The sequence below is a fragment of the Balaenoptera borealis genome (genome assembly GCF_965194805.1).
Source record: "Balaenoptera borealis genome assembly, chromosome: 6".
Classification (NCBI taxonomy): Eukaryota; Metazoa; Chordata; class Mammalia; order Artiodactyla; family Balaenopteridae; genus Balaenoptera; species Balaenoptera borealis.
Window position 1 is genome coordinate 33,698,663 of NC_138863.1, and position 25,606 is coordinate 33,724,268.

At 42.1% G+C, this 25,606-nt stretch overlaps 1 protein-coding gene across 1 annotated transcript in view; it reads left to right on the top strand.

The window, feature by feature from the left end:
- LOC309630935 (aldehyde oxidase-like) overlaps positions 1-25,606 on the top strand; it is a gene marked incomplete at its 5' end in the record, with an annotated part of 47,176 nt that overhangs the window by 3,477 nt on the left and 18,093 nt on the right. Inside the window, 9 exons of the mRNA XM_082396774.1 lie at positions 1,355-1,481; positions 3,704-3,826; positions 7,211-7,307; positions 12,837-12,961; positions 15,028-15,161; positions 16,202-16,289; positions 20,816-20,902; positions 21,744-21,935; positions 23,887-24,114. Coding sequence (XP_082252900.1) covers positions 1,355-1,481; positions 3,704-3,826; positions 7,211-7,307; positions 12,837-12,961; positions 15,028-15,161; positions 16,202-16,289; positions 20,816-20,902; positions 21,744-21,935; positions 23,887-24,114 — 1,201 coding nt within the window. The remainder of the gene's footprint in view (positions 1-1,354; positions 1,482-3,703; positions 3,827-7,210; positions 7,308-12,836; positions 12,962-15,027; positions 15,162-16,201; positions 16,290-20,815; positions 20,903-21,743; positions 21,936-23,886; positions 24,115-25,606) is intronic.

Sequence of the window (25,606 nt, forward strand, 5' to 3'; positions counted from 1 at the left end):
CCCATCACCAGCCCCCTCGGCAGCCCCAGCCTTGCCCCTGGTCTCTGAGCTTGGTCTATACCATGTCTCTTAACCCTTCTTTCTTCATACCTCCGATTCTTCTTCTCCCAACCAAGAAAGCTAACAACTCTCTCCTATTTAAAATACTGGAGGAGATGTTATGTTTCTTAATTTCGACTTTGGTTAATGAAGCATATTTCAGGTATTTATAAAACCAGTGGCAAGACATTTTACTCCGTGGGTCTCTAAGAAAAAGTAATATTAGTGAATCATTACTCAAAATGCAGCTTCCTTTGTCTTCATTCTTTGTCAGGATTGTCTGAGCTATGAGTCTTACCAATTATTTCTTAGACTTCCTCACTCAAAGTAGAAAATAAAAAAAGCTCTTGTGGTTGAATGCATGCACTCATTTTCTATAAACATGGTCATCAGGCTTTTCTGCAAAATAGTACATGTGCCATGCTTAGCTACAACAGTAAAATAATTTTGATAATAAAAGTTAAAGAAATACATGAACATTTGCAAGAGGACATCATTTTATATTGTCAGGAAGAAAGATTTATATTCATTTACTTACACAGATAGAATTTGCATTAGAGATGTTTGTGGTCTATATCAAAATAGTGGGGAAAAAAATATGAACAACATCATGGCTATACATTCCAGTTTGCCTACTGAATTACTGAAATAGGCTTACTGTCCTGGTGTTATTAATAGTGACGTTTTTATTTTCGAAAGTGTTCTGGTTTGGATGTAAATTATATAGCTCCCCTCTTATGAGAGATGTGCATAATATGATTATAAAAATGATATGTTGATTATTGATTAAACAGAATGCAGACCCAAAGCAGCTTCCTCAAGACCCAGTTGGCCATCCCATCATGCATCTGTCTGGTATTAAGCATGCCACAGGTGAAGCCATCTACTGTGATGACATGCCTGCAGTGGACCGGGAGCTGTTCTTGACTTTTGTAACAAGCTCAAGAGCTCACGCTAAGATTGTGTAAGTGATAAGGTTTTTACCCAGTAGACAGAAATGATTGCCTTTTTGGCCAAGTCACATTAGTGAAAAGTAACGGTTTGAAGAGGATAAGCTATTTGTTGGCAATGTCCAATGTATTAGATTTGAAGTGAAATGGGATCAAAGTGTAGGCTTCACCACAGTTTGTCCCTCCGTATAATAACTTCATTGTCCCAGGAATTTTTTCCCAATTGTCTGGCATAGAACTATTGGAGGGTTTTGGATGTATTTCCCTCTCTCGTATCTTATTCTCCGATTAAGCACGTTCTCTGTGGTCTGCAGGCTGCAGGGCCGGCCGCTCTGAGTAGCCCTGTTCTGTGTGTCCTCATCTAGGTCTGTGAATCTGTCAGAAGCTCTCAGCCTGCCAGGTGTGGTGGACATCCTGACTGAGGAACATCTTCATGGCATCAACTCCTTCCGCCTTTTAACCAAACCTGAGAAACTTCTATCGACAGGTGAGGTGCTGCATTTTTGCTTTCTGTTTTAAAAGTAACTTCCTCAGTTAATGACACTTCGTATTTTCTTAAAAGATAGCATTGAATTTGGCACATCATAAAGGATGCCAGTATTCTTTGAATGCTTATTATAAATCACTATATTCTAATAGTGAATTAGTTCAAAAATATTCATTTTCCACGTAAGTAAAGAAGTTGACTAGTTATATAAAAGATACTCGAGTGTTTTATATTTTCTAGTAGTAAGATCATGTGTTGCTTTCATACTTATGAAAGGATATATGAGAAGAGAATAATGACTTTTATTTGCTGATACTTTCCCTGAGAATCCCTTGCCATTGCCCCAGTCTCAGTCCAACGTCCAAGTTCAAGTGGTAGCTCCACCATGAAGTCTTTCCTTATCCTTTAATCCAGGAGTTCTCTCTCCCTCTCGGAACTCACTCTCTCTCATTCATTCATATGCCATGTGTTCAACAGGCATCTTTTAAGTGAGCACCTAGTGCCGTAGGTGAACAAGACCCCTGTGGTTCTTGCCCTTGCAGAACTTAAAGTCTGGAGGAGAAGGCAAAGTGGACCTTTATTGCACATTCTATCTTATACTGAGCTTATGTATTTATGTCTATGTCTTACCGATTTCTCCTACCTAGTAAAATGCCTTGAGTGAGGGCCCACGTCTGATTCATCGGCATATTCCATACACTGCTTCCTACAAAGCAGAGTAAATGAGCAGAGGAACAGTGATAGCATTGTTGCCATTTGAACCTTTCAAATGATTAAAACATCGTCTACTGTATCTCAGGTTATCAGAAAATGCAGCAAGGGCAGTGTCCAGAAGGTTTTCTGCATAACTCCAGATTCTCAGTTCAGTGTTTACCCAAAAGAGCTTTATCTTTTGGAAGAGTGCCTGCCTCTGGCTCTCACTAGCAGACTTAGTTGATAAAAATGAAAGTTTGGTGACTGAGAGTCTGAAGTCAAGGTTGAACCTCCTCCAAGGCAGAGGACAATGAGAACTATGGCCTTTGCGTAAATGTTAATTAACCAAGCAAAGCCCTCCTGGGCCCTGAGGTGTGTGCGCGTTGATTCTGAGCATCTCAGGGGCGTGTCTGTGTACCAGGTCACAGGGCAAGACCCACGTCTGTGGAGAGCGGAGAACAGAGCTGTTGCGAATGATTGCATCCATTAGTTTCATTCCTTTTTTTAACATTTGTCCTTAGCACGCTATATCTTTAAAAAATCGCTTCATTGCAGAAATTTTAAACACACACAAAAATAGAGACTAGTACAATAAATCCCCATAGGCCCATCACCCAGCTCCAACCATTGTTAACACTTGCCATTTTTGTTTCATGTGTCTCCCCACTGCCCCCGCCCACCCGTACCCAACACACTTTTGTGTGTGTGTGCTGGATTTAACTTTTCTTTAACTACCATTTTTGTTTGGTGATAAAACTACTGTATGTTCATTGTAGAAAAGACCTAATAATCTAATGTCGTTCTTAAAAATGAGTGATTATGTTTTGATTTGGATCACAGTAAAAGGTGGGAAAGAGAATCAAAAGGTCGTATGACTTCTTCCAGTCCTGACTGTTTTACCTCTCTGGAGCCTTAGTTTTGTTTTTCCCCATCCGCTTTCTACCCTGGTCCCTGTGTGACCTCCTTAGGCCGCCTACCTACCCCACCTGCTGGTGAACCGGTGAATGCTCCGGGCTCGCTCTTGGCTCCTGTAGTCACTTCTCTCCTTGAAAAGCCTGTGCTCCACCACAGTTCAGGGCAGAGGTGTGCTCACCAGCAGTGTTGCGGTATCACTCTCTCCCTCCTTCCTCTCTGGGTGAGAGGGTCTGTGACCTTCTGATGCTGCCGGTTCATGAAGGAGAAGCCACCTCTCAGAATGGCCCAGATCGTGGTGTGGCAACCCCAGGTCAAACCACGGGACTGACTCTTCTGCTGTACGTGAGGCAGCCTCAGACCTGTCCCTCTTCAGCCACCGCTGCCAATGATGCAGCGCAAAGACCTGCACTCTCCCAGTGCCTGAGGTCAGCAGGCCAACTCTGACAAATGTGCTTCCCTACCGAAGCCTTCGTTAACCACAGCACTGCGGTTAAGTCACACGCGAAGGGGTCATTTACTGTGTGTCTAGCTCTGTGCTAGCAGGGACGGGGGAAATGAACGAAAGGAGAGGCCCTGGTGCCTGGCCTCCTTGGGAACAGAGGTCTTTTCTGTGTTGTAGGTATTTTGCGTGGGTGAGCTTGTCTGTGCCGTGATTGCTGATTCCGAGGTTCAGGCAAAGCGAGCTGCGCAGCGAGTGAAGATTGTCTACCGAGATTTGGAGCCGCTGATCCTGACCATCGAGGTAATGAGTTCAAAGGTGGGGCCAGAAGAGCAGATTTCAGTGGCATATCACTTAAAATGCTTTTGACTGCAGAAACAGGAAAGACCATCCAACTCAAAGTGGCTTCCAAAAAACAGGGGCTTTGTTGGCTTCAAACTCTCTCAGTGTTAGCAAGCAAGCTGATCTTCTGCCTCTCCTCCTTGCTGCCCATGGTACAGGCTTTATCTCCTGTGGTGACAGGTTAGCAGCCAGGAGCTTCCAGTTCACGTCCAATAAGCAAGAAAGAAAGCCATTGTCCCAACATCCCACGAGTCCTGGGATCCAGCCTCATCAGGCACTTAGGTCACATGTCCCTCTCTGGATTCATGACTGGCAAGAACTGGTGGTTACTGCTGGTGGGGGGTGGTCAGATTTCTTTGCGGTTTATGGGCTGTGTGGGAGAGTGATGGAGACCTAAACAGAAATCTGAGCACTATTTGGAAGGGGACAGGTGAAAAGAATGCTGGATGGGTAACCAACAATGTTCAGGAGAGGGGACACACCTTAGGACTCCATATACACCTTCACCCAGGCTCTTTCAGGTACACAGTGAGAACCGACAAGATGCTCTATGAAGCATATATTGGTGACACTAGTTTCAGATCCTTTAATGCATATCTTAAGTAAGTATGAGAAATAGATCCTATGATGCCTACAGCTATTTTGGCAACTTAAACAAATTGGGGAACTGCATTTCCTATCCTGTTTTTTAAAAAGGATTTTGAAATTTATAAAGGTTTTCAGACTCATCTCCATGAAATGATATGAGTAATCTTCTGCATATATTTCATTGGTTCTTATAATTGACTAAGTAATAAAAGCATGAAAGTTGGGAAAGCATCATGAATAGATTAGATTCAGCACATACAGACTCAGTGTAATCTCGGAATACAATATTATCTCCACAACATAATAAATAAATTGGTCTCTAGGTGACTAGCATGCTCTGAGGCAGAAAATAAGGAAATGAGTTGGCCAAGGTTAGTGTCTCCAGGAGAACTTGGCCTTGGGTATGTTTCCTATCATGCTGCTTTATGCCAGGGAACATAGAGTTTGTTTCTGGACAATGTCCTCAGTGTTCTGAAATTAAAATAAAATCATGTCAAGGAGACAAAAATATACAAGTTTAGTTGGAGTCAAAGAGTGATTATGCTTTCCACATTTTCCTGTCCAGTTTCAAATTCAAACATTCTGTTCTCTTAAACTGTTTTCATTCATATGTTGCCTGCTCTGCTTGCTTACTTTATACATTCCTTCCTCAACATTGTGTTTCAGAGTTAGGCTTACTTCTTAGTAAGAAATTATGTCCGTAATACTTTATCAAAAATCTTGTTTGTAATTCTTTGCCCAATTCCAGTAGCTAAATATCTTCCCTTCCCCCTCACCCCGCTTTCCAGCCAAATAAAATTCCAAATAAGCAAATAGATACCACTCTCTTCCCACCCCTTCCCCCCCAACTGGGACCGGCACATCTCTAATTGTCTGCCAGAGAATCCCAGCATCAAATACCAAACTTTGACATCGTGGAAAAGAGCTACCGCATGTTTATATCAGAGGTTAAGCTCTCCAAGGTTAATCAACTAATCAAGTAGATTTAATCAAAGTGTATAGCAAGGAAATATGCCCTGCTCCATACGCATTACAGTGCTTTTTATCACTTTGCTGACCAAGAAATATTCAGGAAATTAGCTCCAAGCAAACAGAGCAAGCAGCAAGGGAAGTAGAAAAAGATTAAACTTAAAAAAAAAATTGGAGCAAAGCAGCAAGGGAAGTGGAAAAAGATTAAACTTAAAAAAACAATTGGATTTATAAAACTTAATTTCTGTTTTGAACCTAGGATATCTGAGTCTGAGATTAATAAGAAAATCCTATGAATTGATTCCATTAGGAAGTGTGTTATCAATCAAAATAGGATAAAAACAAGGGGATCTCCATCACTATCACTACTGTTTAACCTAGCTTATGCTTTTTTGAATTTTTAATAGTTTGAATGGGGAAACGCTATCTAAACTCTTGGCTCACGGGGTCAGGCTGATGACCATGGTGAGAAAACTATGCCCCCGACCAGAATCTCTCATCAATCGTCATGGTCAACAACGTGACCATAGCTAATACCTAGAGTTCTCTGTGTGTTTACCTTGTTCTAAGCAGGCTTCCTACATTAACTCACTAAATGCTCACAACAATCCTATGAGGTAAAAACTGTTATTATCCCCATTCTGATGCAGAAACTGAAAGACACAGTTACCCAAGGTCCAACAGCTGGTCAGCAATAGAAGCGATCCACAGACACTCTATCAAAGACCCTTGGCCCCATGGTAGTAGAAAAAAAACCATCCCACTTTTTGAATGGAGGAAATGGCAGGATCACAATAGAACATCCCGTAAGGTATACTGATAGGTCTAGACACCGATTGGTGGCCAGAGGGAACCAGAGTTAGGAGAATCCCTAGCTGCCAGCAGGCTGGAATTTCATGGATGGACAATAATCCATTGTAGAAATGCTGGCAGGAGCTGGCATGTCACGTTTGCCAAGGACCCAGGGATTACAGCAAGATGAATTCCTAAGGATAGGTAAGAAAACCAACCTAGATTATTATAGCTACATCCCTGATTATGTGTACCTACTACTGTACCCCTTCAGTAGGCATCTGGGAGAAGCCATTAGGAACCAGAATATAAGTGGATTTGTGGTACCCACTCTGGACTTGTAATGGAATCTTTCTTCCAGGGCTGGAGGTCCCAGGTGCAAATGCTGTACTCATACCCCCAAAGGAGGAGCTTGGGGCTGGCAGGCAAGGCCACCATGTCCTTATCACTAGAGTGTCTTCAGCTGACACTGACAGAGCACTTATTAAATGCCGTGTAAGCTCTCTCATGCCTCATTTCATTCTGTTCTTTCCACAACCCTATTGGAGCTATGTGCACAACTCTACCTGCATTTTACAGATGAGGCTCAAAGAGGTGAAGTAATAGACCCACAGTCAAACAGCTGGTAAATGGAGAAAATGGACACAACTCCGACTGGGTCCAGAGCCCAAGATCTAAACCCCTGTGCCTTGTTCCATTGGCTGCATAACATGGGCTGTGGAATGAAAAGAATAATCTGCCTGGAAATATTAGTTCCGTAATGGGACCACCTGGTGCGAGGTGTTTTCTAAGCATACTTTTTTTTTTTTTTTTGATGCGGACATTTGCATTTGCTCCATGGGGAGTCTTTCTGCAGCCTGGTTCTCAGCTCAGCTCATGTGATTCCAGAGCAAGAGGAGCGCTGCGCAGACTCAGACGATGCAACATCACATGTGGCTACTGCTGTCGGGCTGGGTCTCTTGCCCCGGGGGCCTCACTTTTCTGTTCTCTTTCTAGGAGGCTATACAACACAAGTCCTTCTTCGAGCAAGAAAGGAAACTGGAGTATGGAAATATTGATGAAGCATTTAAAATGGTGGATCAAATTCTTGAAGGTAAAACCCTCTGAAAAGAATGATGAGAGAGGAAGCAACCCTGGCCTGCCCAGTTGTTATACAGGTGGTGTCTGTTTTCCTGAAGGTCCGGAAACTGAGGCTCAGAGTGGTTAAGGAGCAGGACCACGGTCATACAACAGCCACTAAGCCACGAAGCACTGTGGATTGATAGCTTTTTTAAGGCTTTCCAAAGCCCATGTTTCTTTCTGTTTCATCCTTTCTGACTTCTCCCTCCCCCCTCCATCTCTGCTTTCTCCTTCCTTTCTTCTTTCCCTCCCTGTCTCCTTCCCCCACTTCCTTGCAGACTTCCTTTAGTTATGTATATATGTAATGAAAATTAAATTTCCCTCTTGGAAATCAGTTGATTTGAACTTTCCAATAAATTTTTTGTAACTTTTTATTTTGAAATAGTTTTAAATTTCAGAAGAGTTGCAGAAACATTAGAGAAACTCTTAATTACCCTTTACCCAGATTCCCCAATAGACATTTCATGACACTTGCTTTATCATTCTCTGTGTGTGTGTGTCTCTGTCTCTGTCTCTGTCTCTCTGCCTGTTTCTCTACATATATGTAGAGAGAGACATATACACACACACACACATTTTTTTTCTGAGCCATTTGAGAGTAAGTTACTGACTTGATGCCTCTCTCCTCCTAAATACTACAGTGTCCATTTTCTAAGAACAAGGATATTATCTTACATAAACATACAGTTTTTAAAATCAGAACATTAACATTGACATAATACTATCATTTAATCTACATACTTTATTTGAATTTTGCCATTTGTCTTAGTGATGTCCTTTATAGCAGGAAAAAAAATGCTTTACCGTGGGTCTTAGATATGCCCTGCTGTCATACTGCTGTGCTGTAAAATCCATCCCTAACGCCTGTCATGCAAGATCTGATTAACCCAGATGTGTTGCTGGGTGGGTATGGGCTGTCTGTACCATATCTCAAGGCAGAGAATAAGTCATTTGCATCTCCTGTCTTCAAGTGAATTTCCAGGATATTAGCCTCAAGTGCATGCTAGATGCTACCATCTCCTTAATTTTTCTCTCCAACCCTGATCTCAAGCACAGGAAGAGTCCTAAAACATACCATCCCAGAGCTGTGCCATATATAATCAGTCAGTCCAGCCACTGAGCTGAAAGCCTATCATGTCTCTTCACTCCATGGCTGTATAAAACCTGAAGCTTCTCGGAGCTGGAGTAGATAATGTCACCTGGAAGCTGTAGGAAAGACACCTTGTACTGTCACCCTGCCAGTATTCCTTGGCATCCTGTCTTACTAGCTGTGTGACTTTGCAGGGCACTTCTCTGGGCTCAGTCTCCTTGTTTCAAAATCACACGGATAAAATAATACTGACCTCAGTGACCCATTATGAAGATTATAAGAGATAATACATGTGTGCTTGGCACAGAGCTTGGGGCATAGTAAGAGAGCCATAACTATGAACAATAATTATTATTAGGTTTGGATATTTCTGTTGTTCTGTAGAAAAGGTTGTCTATTATTGAGGGAACACACCGGCAGGTGTTCATCTATCAAACCCAATGTTTCCCAGTTTTTCACACTAGAAGATGCTTCCAAGACCTGCCTGGAGATTCCTGTGTGCTTTTCTTGGAATTCTGGAGTTGAAAGACCCAGGGTAGCCCAGGAATCTGTTTTTGACAAATTTTAATTGTGCTCCAGGTGATTCTTAGGATTAGTAAAATCTAGCAAACATTCATAGGGTGAGTTTGTTTTGTGGGAGAAGAGGAGGAAGGAGCATTTTTGCACAGAGAGTCCCTGGCGAGAGCATCTTGGAAATATCAATATTTAGGGAAGTTCCTCCACTTGTGCCATAAAATGTCCTTGCTCTGTTCTTTCCATAATATGTTTGTGTGAGAATTCAGTTATTGTATATTTACTCAACATCTTATTTAATTATTTGATTTAGTTAGGTAAAAGTTGTTCAATCTGTCTCTTACTTGAATTTTAACTTCCTATACCCTATCGATAAGTATAAAAGTGAACAGGAAGCTCTAAAAGGGACATATATACTACTTTTAAGTTTTCATCCTCTTGACTCACTGGTTTGAGGGGTTTTATTCTTACTCTGCAGTTGTCATTTGAATGAAGAATTTTTGACTACTTGTTTCAATGAGAGATAACTGGAGGTACTAATCATTACAGCACTTAATTGCCCCTTAGGAAAACAGATGCTCCAAGAAAAAGAGTATTTAAAAGATTAAATATGTCGAGAATCACATCGAGTCTTAGACCGTGTTCTTGAAGGGAATGATATTATTGTTGGCTTTTACCAACTGTGCAGATGTATCTCAGCCCTACGTAACACTGGTGTCGTAGCCCTAGAGGGGCATTAAAGAACACGGTTTACAGATGAGTTACAGATGAGCTAAGTCTAGAGAGACAGACAGTTGACCAGGAATCAAATCTATCTACGTTTCCCACCTCTGAAGTCAGCGTTCTCTCCTCTGCATTATGCCACTTCCCATTCATCTCTTTAAAATTCTGTGATCTTGGTTGAGCTTTACACTGACAATCTCTGTAGCAGGATTTGCAGGAGATCTCGAAGCCCTGAAACTGGGATTGTCTTCCCCACACCCTGTCCTGTTGGGCATAGTACAGAGAGACTCCTTATCTTAATGGCTTTTCATCTTTAAGGAACTCATTAAAATGTAAATACGCCTAAAGGAATCATTCCTAAACCCATACTGGGATAACGTTTTATCTCAGGGATTAGTTGAACAAATTGGTTTCCAACCGAGAGAGTTGAGAGCAACACCGTGGGGTGAGGAGAGGGCACCGTGGGTCCAGGGCTAGGGGGCTGGGCAGCGCAATGTAACAAGGCCCTAAAACATTGCCTACCTTACAGGTTTAAGTAGAAACAGCTCTGTCTAATACTTTTTAGCTCTGTATTTTTTTCAATGAAGTAGATACTTAACCAAATTAATTCTGAGTGGATAGGTGAAATCACTAATATTGTAAACCATGAATTTTAGCCTCCTGACAAATGGGTGTTTCAATGTACATTTTTGGTAAGAGCTTAGATTGAAATTGAGATCTGGGTTCTTGACATTTTAATTTTTATGTTTTATAAAAGAAGTAGAATCTGTTTATTCTCCTGTACTCTTTCTTTACTCAGATTTTGGATGAGATAGGAAGTCCAGATTCTAATACAAAAGATTTCCTTGGGAACCTCCCTCAAATAATTTACAAATCACTCTTATTGGGTACATTTTTAATTTTTAGAAGTTCTGCTTTCCACCTAACATGATGACTGACGTTGTCGTATTGTGTTGTTTTTTCTTACTTCTGTTTTTCAAACAGTTTTTAGAATTCCACTTTGATTTATGAATAGTGTTTTGAGTGTACCTCTTTGTGAATTTTTTTAGTGGTAGTTCTGGAAGTGAAATTTAAATTACAGTATATCTGGTAGCAACACATTATCAATTTGAGTAAAGTATAGAAACCTTACATCCCTTTACATCCCTTTCCTCTCCCTTATTTAAATACAATTGTCTTAAAAAATTTCTTCTACATGCATTGAAAATCACATGAAGCAATGTTATAATTTTGTTTCAAATACAATTTAGAAAACTCAAGAGGAGAAGGAAAGTCTATTGTGTTTGCCCGTAGTTGTCTGCTTACCATTGCTCTCTCACCTTCCTGATGTTCCAAGATTCCTTTAAAAAAAAATAATAATTTCCTGTTTGTTTCAAAAACTCTTAGCCAATCATTCTTTTTTGATAGGTCTGTTGAAGACAAACCCTCTCAGCTTTCCTTCATCTGAGAATGTCTTTTTAATTTCTTTTTTATCCTTGAAAGGTATTTTCACTGGATATAGAATTCTGAGTTGATAGGTCTTTTAGCACTTGAAGAAAGATGTTGTACCAGTTCTTCTGGCCTCCATGGTTTCTGATGAGAAATCTGCTGTCTTTTGAAGTATTTTTCCCCAATAGGAGAGGCAGTGTTTTTCTCTCTCTGCTTTCAACATATTTTGTTTTTAGTTTTCAGAAGTTTGACTGTGATGTGTCTTGGCATGAATTTCTTTGGTTTATCTTCTTTGGGATTTACTCAGCTTCTTAAATCTGTAAGTTGGTGTCTTTTACCAAGTTTGGGAAATTGTCAGGTGTTACATCTTCAAATACTCGATTTTAATGACACAAATGTTCATACTTTAATTTTAATCACAAATGTTTCTGAGGCTCTGCTCATTTTCTTTTCAGTCTATTCTCTCTGTTGCTCAGGTTGAGCAATTTCTATTGTTCTGTATTCTTGTTCCCTGATGATTCCCACTGTTCTCTCTATTCTGTTGTTGAGCTCATCCACTGAGCCCCTTATATTTTGAGTGTTGTATTTCTTAGCTCTAAAATTTCCATTTTGTTTTCTTATATCTTGTTTCTTTGCTGAGATTTTCTATTTTTTTTCATTTGTTCCAAGTGTTTATGTAAATTAAAACATTTTTATGATGGCTGCTTTAAAATCCTTGACAGATAATTCCTACATCTGTGTCATCTCACTGTTGGCATCTGTTGATTGTCTTTTCTCATTCAAGTTGAGTTCTTGGTATGATGAATGATTTCTGATTTTATCCAGTTCACTTTGGATATTATGTTGTAAGACTTTGGATCTTATTTAAATCATCTATTTTACCAGAACTCCTCTGACCCTGGGTTGGAGGGAACGGGGGGTGATGTCTTGTTATTGCCAGGTGGAGCATGGAAGTCCAGGTTCCCTGTAGGGTCCCCATTAACACCACCCCAGTGGAAGGTTTGGGGTACCTCATCACAGCTTGATAAGGGTGGAAGTCTAAGCTCCCCACTCAACTTTTGCAGACAGAGATAGGTCTGCAGTTTTTTCTGTAGTGTTTGGCTAGAGCAGAGTAGGTATTGCATAAAAGTTTTCTGTCTTGATAGGCTTCCGCTTTCCTGGTCCTTTGGCTAGAGAAAGTAGGCTTTTCTTGGGGGATTTTTTTTCTCTTTGCCTGTTGGTGTTTCTGGATTTCTGCTTCCCTGGCACCAAGTCTGGGATATATGAAGCAAACAATAACAAAACCCACTGAACTCAACATTGTGTCTTTCCTTGGGTCCCAAAGTCCCTAGCTGGTTTGCCTTCTCCTCTACTTTTCAGAACCTTCTTATGTTTCTTTTATTACATATAGTGTCCAGAATTGTTAGCTGTACTTAGAAGAAGGAACAGGGAGAAATGCATCTACTCCATCTTGTCTTGGAACCAGAATTCTCCTTGCTATAGTATTTTGACTCTGAAAAGTCACACATCTTTCCCTATCACTCTGAGACCTACCGTGCTGGCAGACATGACACATTCCCCTGCAGAACTCTACTTCAAATATGCAGGTATAATAAAAGCTAAATATTGTTGTTTGTGGCTCTTCACCGTGTAGCCCACTGCCCCAGCAGAAGCACTGTCGGTGGAATTTCTCTGTAATGAGATAACACATGGGGGGTGCTACCTGTCCTATCTGACTGCCTCCTTGACTGGAATATTTTCCTCTAACAGGTGAAATACACATGGGAGGTCAAGAACATTTTTATATGGAAACCCAAAGCATGCTTGTTGTTCCCAAAGGAGAGGATCAAGAAATTGATGTCTACGTGTCCACACAGTTTCCCAAATACATACAGGTAATGTGGGGGCCATTATGGAGGGGACATGGCTAAGTGGTTTCTGTCAACAAGATATACCAGGAACAATTTAGAACATTTTAGAAACTGAAGGAGTTTGGAATACTAATAGCCATATCCATTTGGGTATTAATAACCATACAACTTTAAAACTTTTAAGATGGTATTATGAAAGTAATGGCCTTCTGTTTGTGGATCTGTAACTTTAAAACCAGTTATGGGATCAGCCAGTCTCTTTTTCTATACTCTTGGCACTGTTAAGAACACGAAAGAAATGATGACTATAGTCAACACTGCTGTATTATATATGAAAGTTGTTAAGAAACAGATCCTAAGAGTTCTTGTCACAAGGAGAAATTTTTTTCTTTTAATTGTATCTATATGAGATGGTGGATTTTAACTAGACCTATTGTGATAATCAATATGTGGAAATCAAACCATCATGCTGTGCACCTTAAACTTATACAGTGATGTATGTCAATTATTGCTCAACAAAACTGAAAAAAACCCCAAAATTTAACAAAGAAAGGCCTGCCCTCCAAAACTTATAGTCACCTAACTCACATGAAGCAATTAGGAAATAGTATGGGGCAGAATGCAACCAGCAAAGTCAGAGTTTACATAGGTGGAAGAATTAAGAGAATGGAGGTTTGTGAAGCCCAAGAATCATCCAGGTAGTCTCATGAAGATGAAGTCTTAAGCTGGGATTTACAGTGAGAATGAGGTTTGTCTAGATGGTGAGAAGAGAAGCCATTTCCAGGGAGTTCCACACCAAGATCAAGCGCCACTCATTCATTCATTCATTCATTCACTTGTCCCTTCTGCAAACACTTTTTGCCCGTATGTCCTATATGCCAGGCAGCATGCATGTAAAGAAGGAGGAGTAGTACGAAGACTGCCCAAGCTGGATGTGCCTGGGGTGGCTAGTTTAAGCATCAGGGTGAAAGTAAGGGGAATAAACACTGGGGTCTTGATTCAGTAGGTCACAAGGAGCCCGTATCATTACCAGAGCAAGTAGGAATGTGGGAATGTGAAGAATGAGGCCTCTTAGAAGGTGGAACACTAAGAAGGATCAGGTGAATTCCATTCCATTCCTGTTCTGCCTCTCACTCCCTGTGTGACATTGGTCCCATCACTTCATTCCTCTTGGGCTCCCCATGTATAAAAATGAGTTATTAAGACTTAATGACCTGGACTTCCCTGGTGGCGCAGTGGTTAAGAATCCACCTGCCAATGCAAGGGACATGGCTTCAAGCTCTGGTCCAGGAAGGTCCACGTGCCACGGAGCAACTAAGCCCGTGCGCCACAACTACTGAGCCTGTGCTCTAGAGCCCATGTGCCACAACTACTGAGCCCACACGCCTAGAGCCCGTGCTCTGCAACAAGAGAAGCCACCACAATGAGAAGCCCACGCACCGCAACGAAGAGCAACCCCCACGCGCCGCAACTAGAGAAAGCCCACGCGCAGCAACAAAGACCCAACGCAGCCAAAAATAAAAAATAAAAATAAGAACAAATAAATAAATAAATAAATTTATAACAACAACAACAAAAAAGACTTAATGACCTCAAACGTTAGGATGGCAAGGAAGAGCAAGGCCTACATCCAGGGAAGACCCACCAGCCAACTGAATCCAAATGGAAGGTGAGGAGTGCTCATTCTCCAGTGGAGACAGTGGTGTGCAGGGAAAAGACCCAGTCTGAGAGAGGCTTGGAAGGCCACGGAATCTCACTGCTGCAGGAAACATATCCCTAGGGGTTAGTCTGAAAAGGATACCTTGGGTGTAGTTCATGGGGAAAAAATTTTTTTTAATTTTATTATCATAGAAATATCTCATTGATGTTGGAAGGACTACTTAATGATAGTTTTGGTGCTGTCATTACAGCTAAATACTACTGAGATCAGCATGGATGCATGCTTAAGTTACTGGAAATCATCCCATTATTTAGTGTAACCACACAATTTGTGTATCATGTACAACATTAAGGAATCAAAATGTGTAAGGACTGTTCCCACTCCCTTGCTGCAGATGGGTCAGAATAATGAGAACTGTTATCATTCACAGGACATAGTTGCTTCAACCTTGAAGCTCCCAGCTAACAAGGTCATGTGTCACGTAAAGCGTGTTGGCGGGGCTTTCGGGGGGAAGGTGATGAAAACTGGCATCATGGCAGCCATCACCGCATTTGCTGCAAACAAGTAAGTGGAGAAAATCTGTTAAGTAGACTAAAAATAAAATGAGGTCACATTGAATATTTTCAATATTGCGGTTAAGGAGGAAGAGTCTGGGTCAAGGTTATTTAAAATCACATATAATATACAAATATACAAACAAGCTGGCAGCTTATTACAACTTCTTTTATACTGTCAAACTACATACTATAAAAACAAAAATAAGAATCAATTACTGAAAAGAGTAAAAACCACAGTAAAATATATAATACCTGGAGAGTAGACAGAAGCAGATCCTGAAAGGGTGGGGTTACTTGTCCTCAGCACCTGTATATATACATAGGTCAGTTCAACCTTTTGAGGTAGACATTTATATCTATCTATATATCTATACCTATACATATCTCAAAAGGTTTATATACATATAGATAGATATAAATATAAGTGTATCTCAAAAGGTGTGTGTGTGTGTGTATATATTTTTTTCCCCTTAATTTAAATGGAAAATTTGCTTCTGTTATGCTTACCTTTATTTATAGTACCATTTTCCTTTAAGGGTGTCAGAATATAACCATAGGAAATTGTCTTTGGAACAGGCACACCTAGAAGGCTTAATTTCTTTGCTAAGTAATGTACGTCAGTTCCTCTGCCCCATGACACAAAAAGACCTTCATTCCAGACCTGTCCTATCAGGGAATACTTGGCAGTCAGACACCACTTGAGTTCCTCCATTTGTAACCAACTATAATGTGGCCTTGGGACTGTTTGCCTATCACGGAGGTGATTATCACAGTGGGAAATAACCCCAAAGCAATACCCCGGAGCCTTGGGCCCGAGAGCCCCCTTGGATAAGTAGTGAGTGCCAGGCACTGTGCCTGACCCAGAGGAAGAGGAGGTCACTGGTGTATGCCTGAGAGCAGCACAGCCTGGGCTCAGGGTGTCACTCTGTGGCTCTGCAGTGTGTGTGGACGCCACCAGGCTCTCACTAGGAGTTACATAAACCCCAGATAATACCTGGTAGGTAAAAGAGTTTACCTCTCCCGATTTTTTTTTTTTTCCTGTTTTAGGCATGGTCGTGCAGTCCGCTGCATTCTGGAACGAGGAGAAGACATGTTAATAACTGGAGGCCGCCACCCTTACCTTGGAAAGTATAAAGTGAGTAGAAGGATGGGGGATTTATGTTGTAAATATAACATTACAGAAATGCAGCGGGCAGCATCTGGCTACTGTCTACCGGGGAATAACAGTGAGCAAATCAACAACTTGTGCGTCACACTTTCTCTTCCTTGTGCTAACTGATTACTGGCTGGTTCAGTGAAGCTTTTCTGCTTTCCTCAAAGATATCAGTTTGTGGAAAAAGTGCGAGCTGGTATTGGCGGCTACAGAGTGCGTAGCTGGAAAACATGTGAGTATATACATACGTCCATGAAAGTGGATCTGATAACCACACTATTCCCACAGTTTTATACGTGGGAGGTAAAAACAGAATAATTTCTGTAACAATAACGTTATGCGAAATTGCAAATGCTTGCCGACAGCTTCCTCATTTATCAATATGTCAAAGGTATTTTGGTAAAACTCTGTACCAGAAATTCCTAATTCCTAGAAAAGTTTCCATAGCAGAAAATAAGTATTCTTTTGCTTTCTAAGAAATAAGTTTACTTGTCAGAATGGGCTAACTGCTCTAACAACTAAAAACTCTCCCGGACTTGGACCTTTTTTGTGTTAATTCTTGCTCAGGTAACAGCCCAGTGTAATCAGAGGAGGGTGGGAGGGGGGCGGAGAAGAGGAGAGAACCGTGCTCCACAAAACCACTCATGGACTCAAGCTGTTTCCATCTAGTAGCGCCACCATCCTCCCCTCTGACCGCACTGTTGAATACGGAAGCCGCTAGGCACATACGGCTATTTCAATTTAAATCTACTAAGTTAAATGAAAGTTAAAATCCAGTTCCACGGTTGCATTAACTATATTTCAAGTGCTCAGTAACCACCTGTGGCTAGTGGCTGCCATGTAGGACATGCAAATAGAGAACGCTGCCATCATCACAGGAAGTTCCATTGGCTAGCACCGCCCTAAAGACTCTGTCCTCCACTGGATTTTCTGCAGAGGGCAGCAGACAAGGGAAGGGAAGGGAAGAGAGGGAGCCGAGTGTTGTGTGGGAGATATTTTGAGCACCAGGCCTGGAAGAGGTGGTCCTTGCTTCAATCGACACATTATTGGCCAGAACTTTGCCACCTAACTGCAAGGGAGCATGGGAAATGTAGTCTTCCTGCGTGCCCAGGATGAAAGACAACAGGATTTGTTGAACACATCACATCGTTTCTACCACAGCTGGTGTACCTGCATACATACTGTTAGAAGATAACGAATGTATCTATTTCAACTTACATTCACCCTAAGCTATATTTTGAATTGGGTTTAGTGCAACGTAGATTTATTAGAGCAAACTTTGTCCTGAAGGAGACCACATTTTAGCCGTTGAGGGGGAAAGAAGACTTACACATATGAAGTCATTATGAAAATGTAATAATCTCAGGTTAAAGGAGGAGGTGCACATAGTAAAACTATGGGGAGAGGTGAATATGAGTTAGAGTGTGTACAGGAAACTTCTTAGAGAAGGTGAAACGTAAATGACCTTCAAGAATGGATTGGCAGAAAGAAGGCATACCAGGTGGTGGGAATAGTAGCAGCGTAAATGCAGAGGTGGGATACACGTGGCCTGTTTGATAGGGGCAGGAGTAAGGGGAGAAGGGGAATTAGAGCACAGAGCGCTTACTGGAAAGTAATGGGAAATGAGATGGGTTGGGTTAGGTGATGCCAGACTCAGAGTGGCCTGAGAATCCCAGGATGGGGGGTTAAACTTGATCTCATAAGATACAATGAGACTGAGTAGATGCTTGACCAGTCAAGTGTCATAACCAAACATGGGCGCTTTGAGGGGGAGAATATGATGGCACTGGGCAGGACGGCCTAGCGAGGAGGGAGGACGCAGACCACGGGGAGGCAGCTGATGCTTTCAGACATGAAGCAGTTGGGGTCTGGCTACGATCGGAAGATGTAGAAAAAGAGATGGGTCCAAGAGCTATTATGGTATAAAATAAAATAGAATTCGGTGACAAACTTAGCAAAATATAATGGAGAACAGAAACCACAAACATGCCTTGGAGGTTTCTGATAGAAGGAGCCAAGTTGGAAGGAGGAAACAGTCTAGACGGACAGGGATGAGTTTATTTGTGTGTTTGGAGAAGAAGTGACAGTGGGACATTTAAAAGTGGAAATGTCCTTCATTGATATGGGACTTTATTGAAAAGACTGGTTTATAAGTTACAGAAACCATCAGCGTAATGATGATTAAAACCTTGAGAAAATAATGTGTTCTGATGGAGGGTAGTAGGAGGACAGGAGATGATAGTAATAATATTTACAGTAGTGTTATTTAGGATACTTGCTAGGTTTCAGTCACTGGCTTATGATTTTCCCTGCATTACCTTGCTTATTGCCAGGTCACAGATGGTCAGAGAGGTTATATGACTTGCCCGAGATCCCAGAGTGGGTTAAGTGGCAGAACCAGGACTCAGACTTAAACTGCTGAATTCATAGCTCATGCCCTTGACTTCGGTTTGAATTTGGTTCCATTCAACAAAAATCATTAAAATAAACTTTACTTTTATTATTATTATCATTATTATTATTATTATTATTATTATTATTTTGGCTACGCCGCATGGCTTGCAGATTCTTAGTTCCCCGATCAGGGATTGAACCCGGGCCCCGGCAATGAAAGCACAGAGTCCTAACCACTGGAGCACCAGGGAATTCCCAAAATGAACTTTAATAAGTTCAGAAATATTGAATACATCTTAAAAGCAAGGAAGATATTTATTTAAAAGACCTCCAGCAACACCAAATGCTGCTGAGAATTGTGATGAAATTGGGCCCTATGAGAAAAATGTGCAGAGTCCATTACGTGCAGGCCACCAGATTTGGAGATTAGAGGATCGCTGGCTTTAGGGGAAAAGGTTTTGGTGGAAATATGAGGATGGGAGTCAGAATTCAAGAACTTATGGCAAGAATAAGAGGTCAAGAAATATGCAGTTGATTTGCTTTAGGAGGAGAAAAAAGATTGAACTGTAGTGACAGATTAAACAGGATGGCTTTTTGTGTGTTTGTTTTGCTTTTATATCTTTCTCTATCCTTTTTTTATTGTTATTATTTGTATTTGTGGCAAAATACACATAACATAAAATTTACTATCTTAACCTTTTTTTAAAAAATTTTTATTTATTTATTTATTTATGGCAGTGTTGGGTCTTCGTTTCTGTGCAAGGGCTTTCTCTAGTTGTGGCAAGTGGGGGCCACTCTTCATCGCGGTGCGTGGGCCTCTCACTATCGCGGCCTCTCTTGTTGTGGAGCACAGGCTCCAGACGTGCAGGCTCAGTAGTTGTGGCTCACGGGCCTAGTTGCTCCGCGGCATGTGGGATCTTCCCAGACCAGGGCTCGAACCCGTGTCCCCTGCATTGGCAGGCAGACTCTCAACCACTGCGCCACCAGGGAAGCCCTTAACCATTTTTAAGTGTACAGTTGGGTGGCATTATTAAGTACAGTCACATTGTTGTGCAGTCATCACCATCCATCTCTGGAATTCTTTTCACCTTGCAAAACTGAAACTCTGTACCCATTAAGCAATAACTCCCCATTCCTTCCTCTCCCAACAGCCCCAGGAAACCACCATCCTACTGTCTGTCTCTGTGCATTTGACTACTTCGGGTGCCTCACATAAATAGAACCATACAGTGTTTGTCCTTTTGTGACTGACTTATTTCACTTAGCATAATGTCCACAAAGTTCATCCATGTTGTAGCATGTGTCAGAATTTTTTCCTTCCTTTTTTTTGGCTGAATAATATTCCATTGTATGTATATTCCATATTTTGTTTCTCCACTCATTTATTGATGGACACTTCAGTTGCTTCTACCCCTTGTGAATAATGCTGCTGTGAACATAGGTATACATATATCTCCCTGAGATCCTGCCTTCAATTCCTTTGGATAAATACCCAGCTGCACCATTTTACCTTCCCACCAAGAGTGCACAAGGGTTCCAGTTTCTCCACATCTGCACCAACACTTATTGTTTTGTTTCTGTTTTTTTGGTTTTTTTTTTTTTTGCTATAGTAGCTATTCTAATGGATGTGAGGTGGTATCTTATGGTTTTGATTGGCATTTCCCTAATTATTAGTGATGCCGAGCAGCTTTTCATGTGCTCGTTACCCATTTTGTGTATTTTCATTGGAGAAGTGTCTATTCAAGTCCTTTGTCTACTTTTTAATCAGGTTGTTTGGGGCTTTTTGTTGTTGAGTTGCAGGAGTTCTTTATACATCCCAGATATTAACCCCTTATCAGATACATGGTTTGCAAATATTTTCTCCCATTCTCTGGATTGCCTTTTCACTCTGTTGACTGTATCCTTTGATACCGGGAAGTTTTAAATTTTGATATAGTCCAATTTATCTATTTTTCCTTTTGTTGCTTATGCTTTTGGTGTCTTATCCAAGAAATTGTCAAATCTAATGTCATAAAATTTTTCATCTCTATGTAGAGGGTTCACAAGTGACAGAGTAAACTTTAGAGAGTCTTGGTCCCCAGAACCAGTATCAAAGGTCCATTCTCTTTCCCCAGGCTGGATTCATGAACGATGGCAGAATCTTGGCCCTGGATGTGGAGCATTATAGCAATGGAGGTGCCTCCCTGGATGAGTCATTACTTGTAAGTGTTTTAATGAGCAAATTCACATTCTGGAAAGTGTTGCATAAAATTATTTAATTCCGAAAAATGTTCAATAGTTAAATAATATTTAATTATAAAAGCATAAAGATTTGCAATGCAGGGAGCAAGTAGACTCATGTTACTTACTGGTGCCCCCAGGGTGAGCGCAGAGATACTGGCTAAGTCTGCATCTGTGTGTTATCTCCGTGTTTCCCAAACTTAGAGCTCTTTTCCCAGCTGCGAGCATTAGACCTTCACCTTGACCCCACTTATGTTTTGAAATCGATAGTTCTTTGCCGTGGGGACGCCCTGTGCACTGTAAGATGTCCCTCAGGATCACTGGCCTCTATCCAGTATGTGTCAGTGGCGCAGCTACCCTCCAGACCTAACAACCCAAAATATCTCCAGACATTGGCAAACGTCCCAGGAAAGAAGAGGGGAAAATTGCCCCTGGTTGAGAACAAATGCATTAGGCCAAATACCAACATTTTTTTTCCTGTTTTTCAGGATATTTTATTCTGTAGACTGAGAGAGAGAGTCTACATTCTGTAGACTGAGAGGGCCTATGAATGCTTCAAAGGCTTTCGGAAATTTTTAAAACCTGGGGAAAAATGCATCAGCCCTAATGTGAAAATTTAAAAGTAATGATTTCAAAAAAAATTATTCAAATCTTTAAAAATCATTTTACAGTAAAAATGCATTTAATTTGAGACATGCATCAAGGTTAGCATGTTTGATGTGACGTAGGTCATTTCTGGCCTGATTTTGGTCCGAAGTCTCAGGATGGTAAAACAGGTGCAGAAGGATGAGTTCTCATCACATCAACTCTGGATTTCCCCAGATGATAGAGATGGGACTTCTGAAAATGGAAAATGCCTACAAGTTTCCCAACCTGCGCTGTCGGGCATGGGCGTGCAGAACCAACCTTCCGTCCAACACGGCTTTGCGAGGGTTTGGCTTTCCTCAGACAGGGCTGATCACCGAATCCTGTATTACGGAAGTTGCAGCCAAATGTGGGTTGTCTCCTGAGAAGGTAAAACTGAATTAGTTTCACAGACAAAAGATAGTGAATTTTAGAGGTGGGAGGGCCACTGGGGGTCTTCATGTTGAGGAATTTGTGGTCCATAGGGGCTACATGATTTGCTGGAGGTAACTCAGCTAACTAGTTAATACAGAGCAGGACTCCAGAGTTCAGGGGTCCTTGTCTTACTCGGCCTCCTTCTCAAAAATCCTGGGGCAGAGGGTATTGAGGAGTGAGCCCTGGATTCATTGTTAGTGAGAAGTCTCCATGGGTTAGAAGTATAACTGCTACTAATAAGTTCTGTCAAACCCTTCTTTCCTCTGCTTCCTTAACATCTTAGGCAGCTGTCATCTGAGTCATTTCAGTTACTAAAATGGCCTCCTCTCTGTTCTTTAAGTCTTGGTCCCAATTTCATTCATTAACAAGCTCGGTTCCCTTCCCAGGATCCTGGAGTAGAGTTAGGGTGGGCAGATGGTGTGCCCTCTGCCCCCTTCTCCCTCCCGTGAGGACCAGGGAAAGCAGACAGCATCTCCCCAGCTGACTTCTCCCAGCAAGCTCTCTGTCCTCTTCTTGGTTAGATGAAGCCACTTTGCAAGTATGTTGTCTCCGGGCTCCATTTCTGCCAGCCCTCTCAGAAATCGACAGTCCCCTGCAAGCATTAAATCTCCAACTGACCCTCAGCTGGCACCTCACGCAGCATCCCCTGAAGCCCACGCCTCTGGGCCCCGAGCTGCAGCCATCCATGGAAAGCCCCAGTCCCTGATCCATCTGCCTCCTTCCCCCCCCAGCACTAGAATTTGCGACCATAGGCAGGAGCCATCATCTTTATGTCTCTTGAACTTGGAGGGGGGGGCCTTGCCCCTCCCTTCCTGGCTGTCTCACCATGGCCTCTTTCCCAGATGTTCGGTCACATTGGTAGCACTAGGAGGAGGATCGGCTAATGACCTCCCTTCATCCCTAGAGAAGATGGAGGAGAGAGTAGCCATCCTTCAAAACACCACAGCAGGGATTTCCCTGGTGGTCCAGTGGTTAAGATCCGCACTCCCAGTGGAGGGGGTCTGGGTTCGATCCCTGGTCAGGGAACTAGGTGCCACATGCCACAACTAAAGATCCCACGTGCTGCAACTAAAGATCCCGTTTGCCACAACTAAGACCCAGCACAGCCAAATAAATAAATAAATATATTTTTTAAACCCCAAAAAACAAAAAAAACCACCTTCCCCAAAATGGCACAGCTCACTAATTTCCAGTCATCCTTTTATAATGATCTGGGACTTTTGGAGGGGGAGATGGGAAAAAGATATGTCTGTAATGACCCCTGTCAGCTTGGGGAGAGGGCTGGCCTCAACTGCTGAGAGTTTTCTCAGCTGAGAATGTGAAGTACTTGACCTTTTGTTCTCAGCTGGGCGCCTTAGTCACCAATTTCTGGGAATTCAGGAAGAATTCTACTCTGCTTCAGACATCCTGGGATAGAATCTCTTAATTGGCTTTTCCTCCTAGTTATGGGCTATATTTAAACAAACTTTCATAGTTTCCTGTTTGGAAGTGAGTGGTCTTCTCTTGCCTCAGCATCTGAAAAATCGAAATCACACGGATCATGTAGCCTGGAGTTAAATTCAGCATTACCTTTCAACAGATACTCACAAGTACAACTGGAATTAAGAGTCCACAGTGTACCTGGACGGCACTGTTGAGTTATATAAGGAATATGAGGAAAGGAGTCCTTCCTCTGAACTTACACAAGAGCAGCATCGAAGGCATATAAGTGCTAACACATTTGATAGAGGCTCTGAGTAGAGGAAGAGGAAGATGTTATGTGTTGGGAAAGGCTTCAGCAAGGAGTAGATTGAACTCAGTTTGGGTTTTCTATGATGAGCAGAATTTGGCTAGGAGGACAGTGGGTGGGAGAGACTATGTCTGCCTAGTGCCCCACCAACCCTTTTGATCTCCTTCTCTTTTGTAGGTCCGAACGATAAACATGTATAAGGAAATTGATCAAACACCCCACAAACAAGACATTAATGCCAAGAACCTGATCCAGTGTTGGAAAGAATGCATGGCCATGTCTTCCTACGCCCTAAGGAAAGCAGCCGTAGAAAAATTCAACTCAGAGAATTGCTGGAAGAAGAAGGGGCTGGCAATGGTCCCCCTGAAGTTTCCTGTCGGCCTTGGATCAGTTGCTGCTGGTCAGGTCAGTTCTCCAAACAGACAAATCAAAAGGTGTTGAGGAAACTTTCCATTAAGGTGGATTAGCCATATGGTTGCAATATCTAATTGTTCAACTTCCCCAAAGCTGTGCTCCGTCCAACTAGTTTTTCTCCAGAGGAGACGAGAGCTACTTTGCCCACTTCCCCAGGGTTGGTGACAAGCATTCTTGCTGGGAAATTGGGAGACCCAGCACCTCTTCCTGGCCTTGGAATTGGAACAGCTGAGTTAGCTCACTGTGGGCCCATATCACTCAAGTATAAAATAAGGATGGGGACCAATGACCCCCAAGACTCCTCTTCAGCTACTCTGATTCTGTGAGATAGAAACAGGAAATGAAATAGTAACAAGAAGCTGCAAGGCACTCGGTGCTCCTCCCCTTTTTGGTGGGTTGGGGAAAACTACATCCAGAAAAATAAATCATTTAAATATCTTTTCAAACACAATCGTAGAAGTTTTTTTTCACTTTATAGCCGTTAAAGGTATCATGGGGAGGACTGAAAATCTCTTCTTGTTGTTTACTTTCTTTAATTGATTAAATGAATTCCCTGCTTGGTTGGTAAACCTCACTTGCAGGTTCCACCTCTTCATTCTTGAGTGGAACTTACCCCGGACAGCTGGTGGTCTTTATTCTCGCTCATTGTACAGCAGGGACGTGGAAACCCTGTTCCCTATGTTCTTACGTGTCCGTATGTGTATCTATACATACATGTGGATGAGGTGACAGAGCGCTCAAAACTGTAGTCGCTCCCCTTCGCAGAGTTCACACCTTTGGCTGAACCATGAAGAGGGTACGGCAGGTGTGTGTGTTGAGCGCTGACAGAATAGGGATAAATGGGGGTGGGGCTGTGAGGAGAACTAGTGTGTAAGCCGTGTGATGGGGAGGCCAGGAAAAGCAGGCAGGAAGGTCCTTCCCCCATTTCCACACCCATCATCACCCATCTATCCTGACTCAGCCTCGATGTAATCATCAGGATGTTTTCGTGCAGCTTTGATTGTAGGTGGGTTAACGCAGAGGAGCATATAACAACACAGTGGTGATCTGATTGCAGCCTTTCTATGCCTCTCCTGTTTACGATGGCAAAACCGCACAGATGTTGTTTAGTCATCTGCCTACAATTTACTCAGATGAGAGAGTCAAGAGGCTGTGGTTGAGGAATAAAGGCAAAAACAAGGTTATTAAAAAGGAAAGGAAGGGGGAAAACTATCCCTAGAAAAGGGTTAGCGAGCAGTGACAAAACTTTGTATATTGTTTTGGGGTTTTGGGGCAAACTGATTAGCTGGCAGCCAGCAAAGAGGTCAGTCTGGGCCATCTGTCCTTGAGTACACCGACCAGGATCATGCAGAAAACAATTTCCATTGTATATGAATCTTCTGGAAATTTGGGGGCGTTAGGCTGTGGGTAGACATGGCAGGCTGTCTCTGTTCAGTGGTTGCCATTACTTAATACCTGGCCTCCACAGGACACTAGGTCTGTC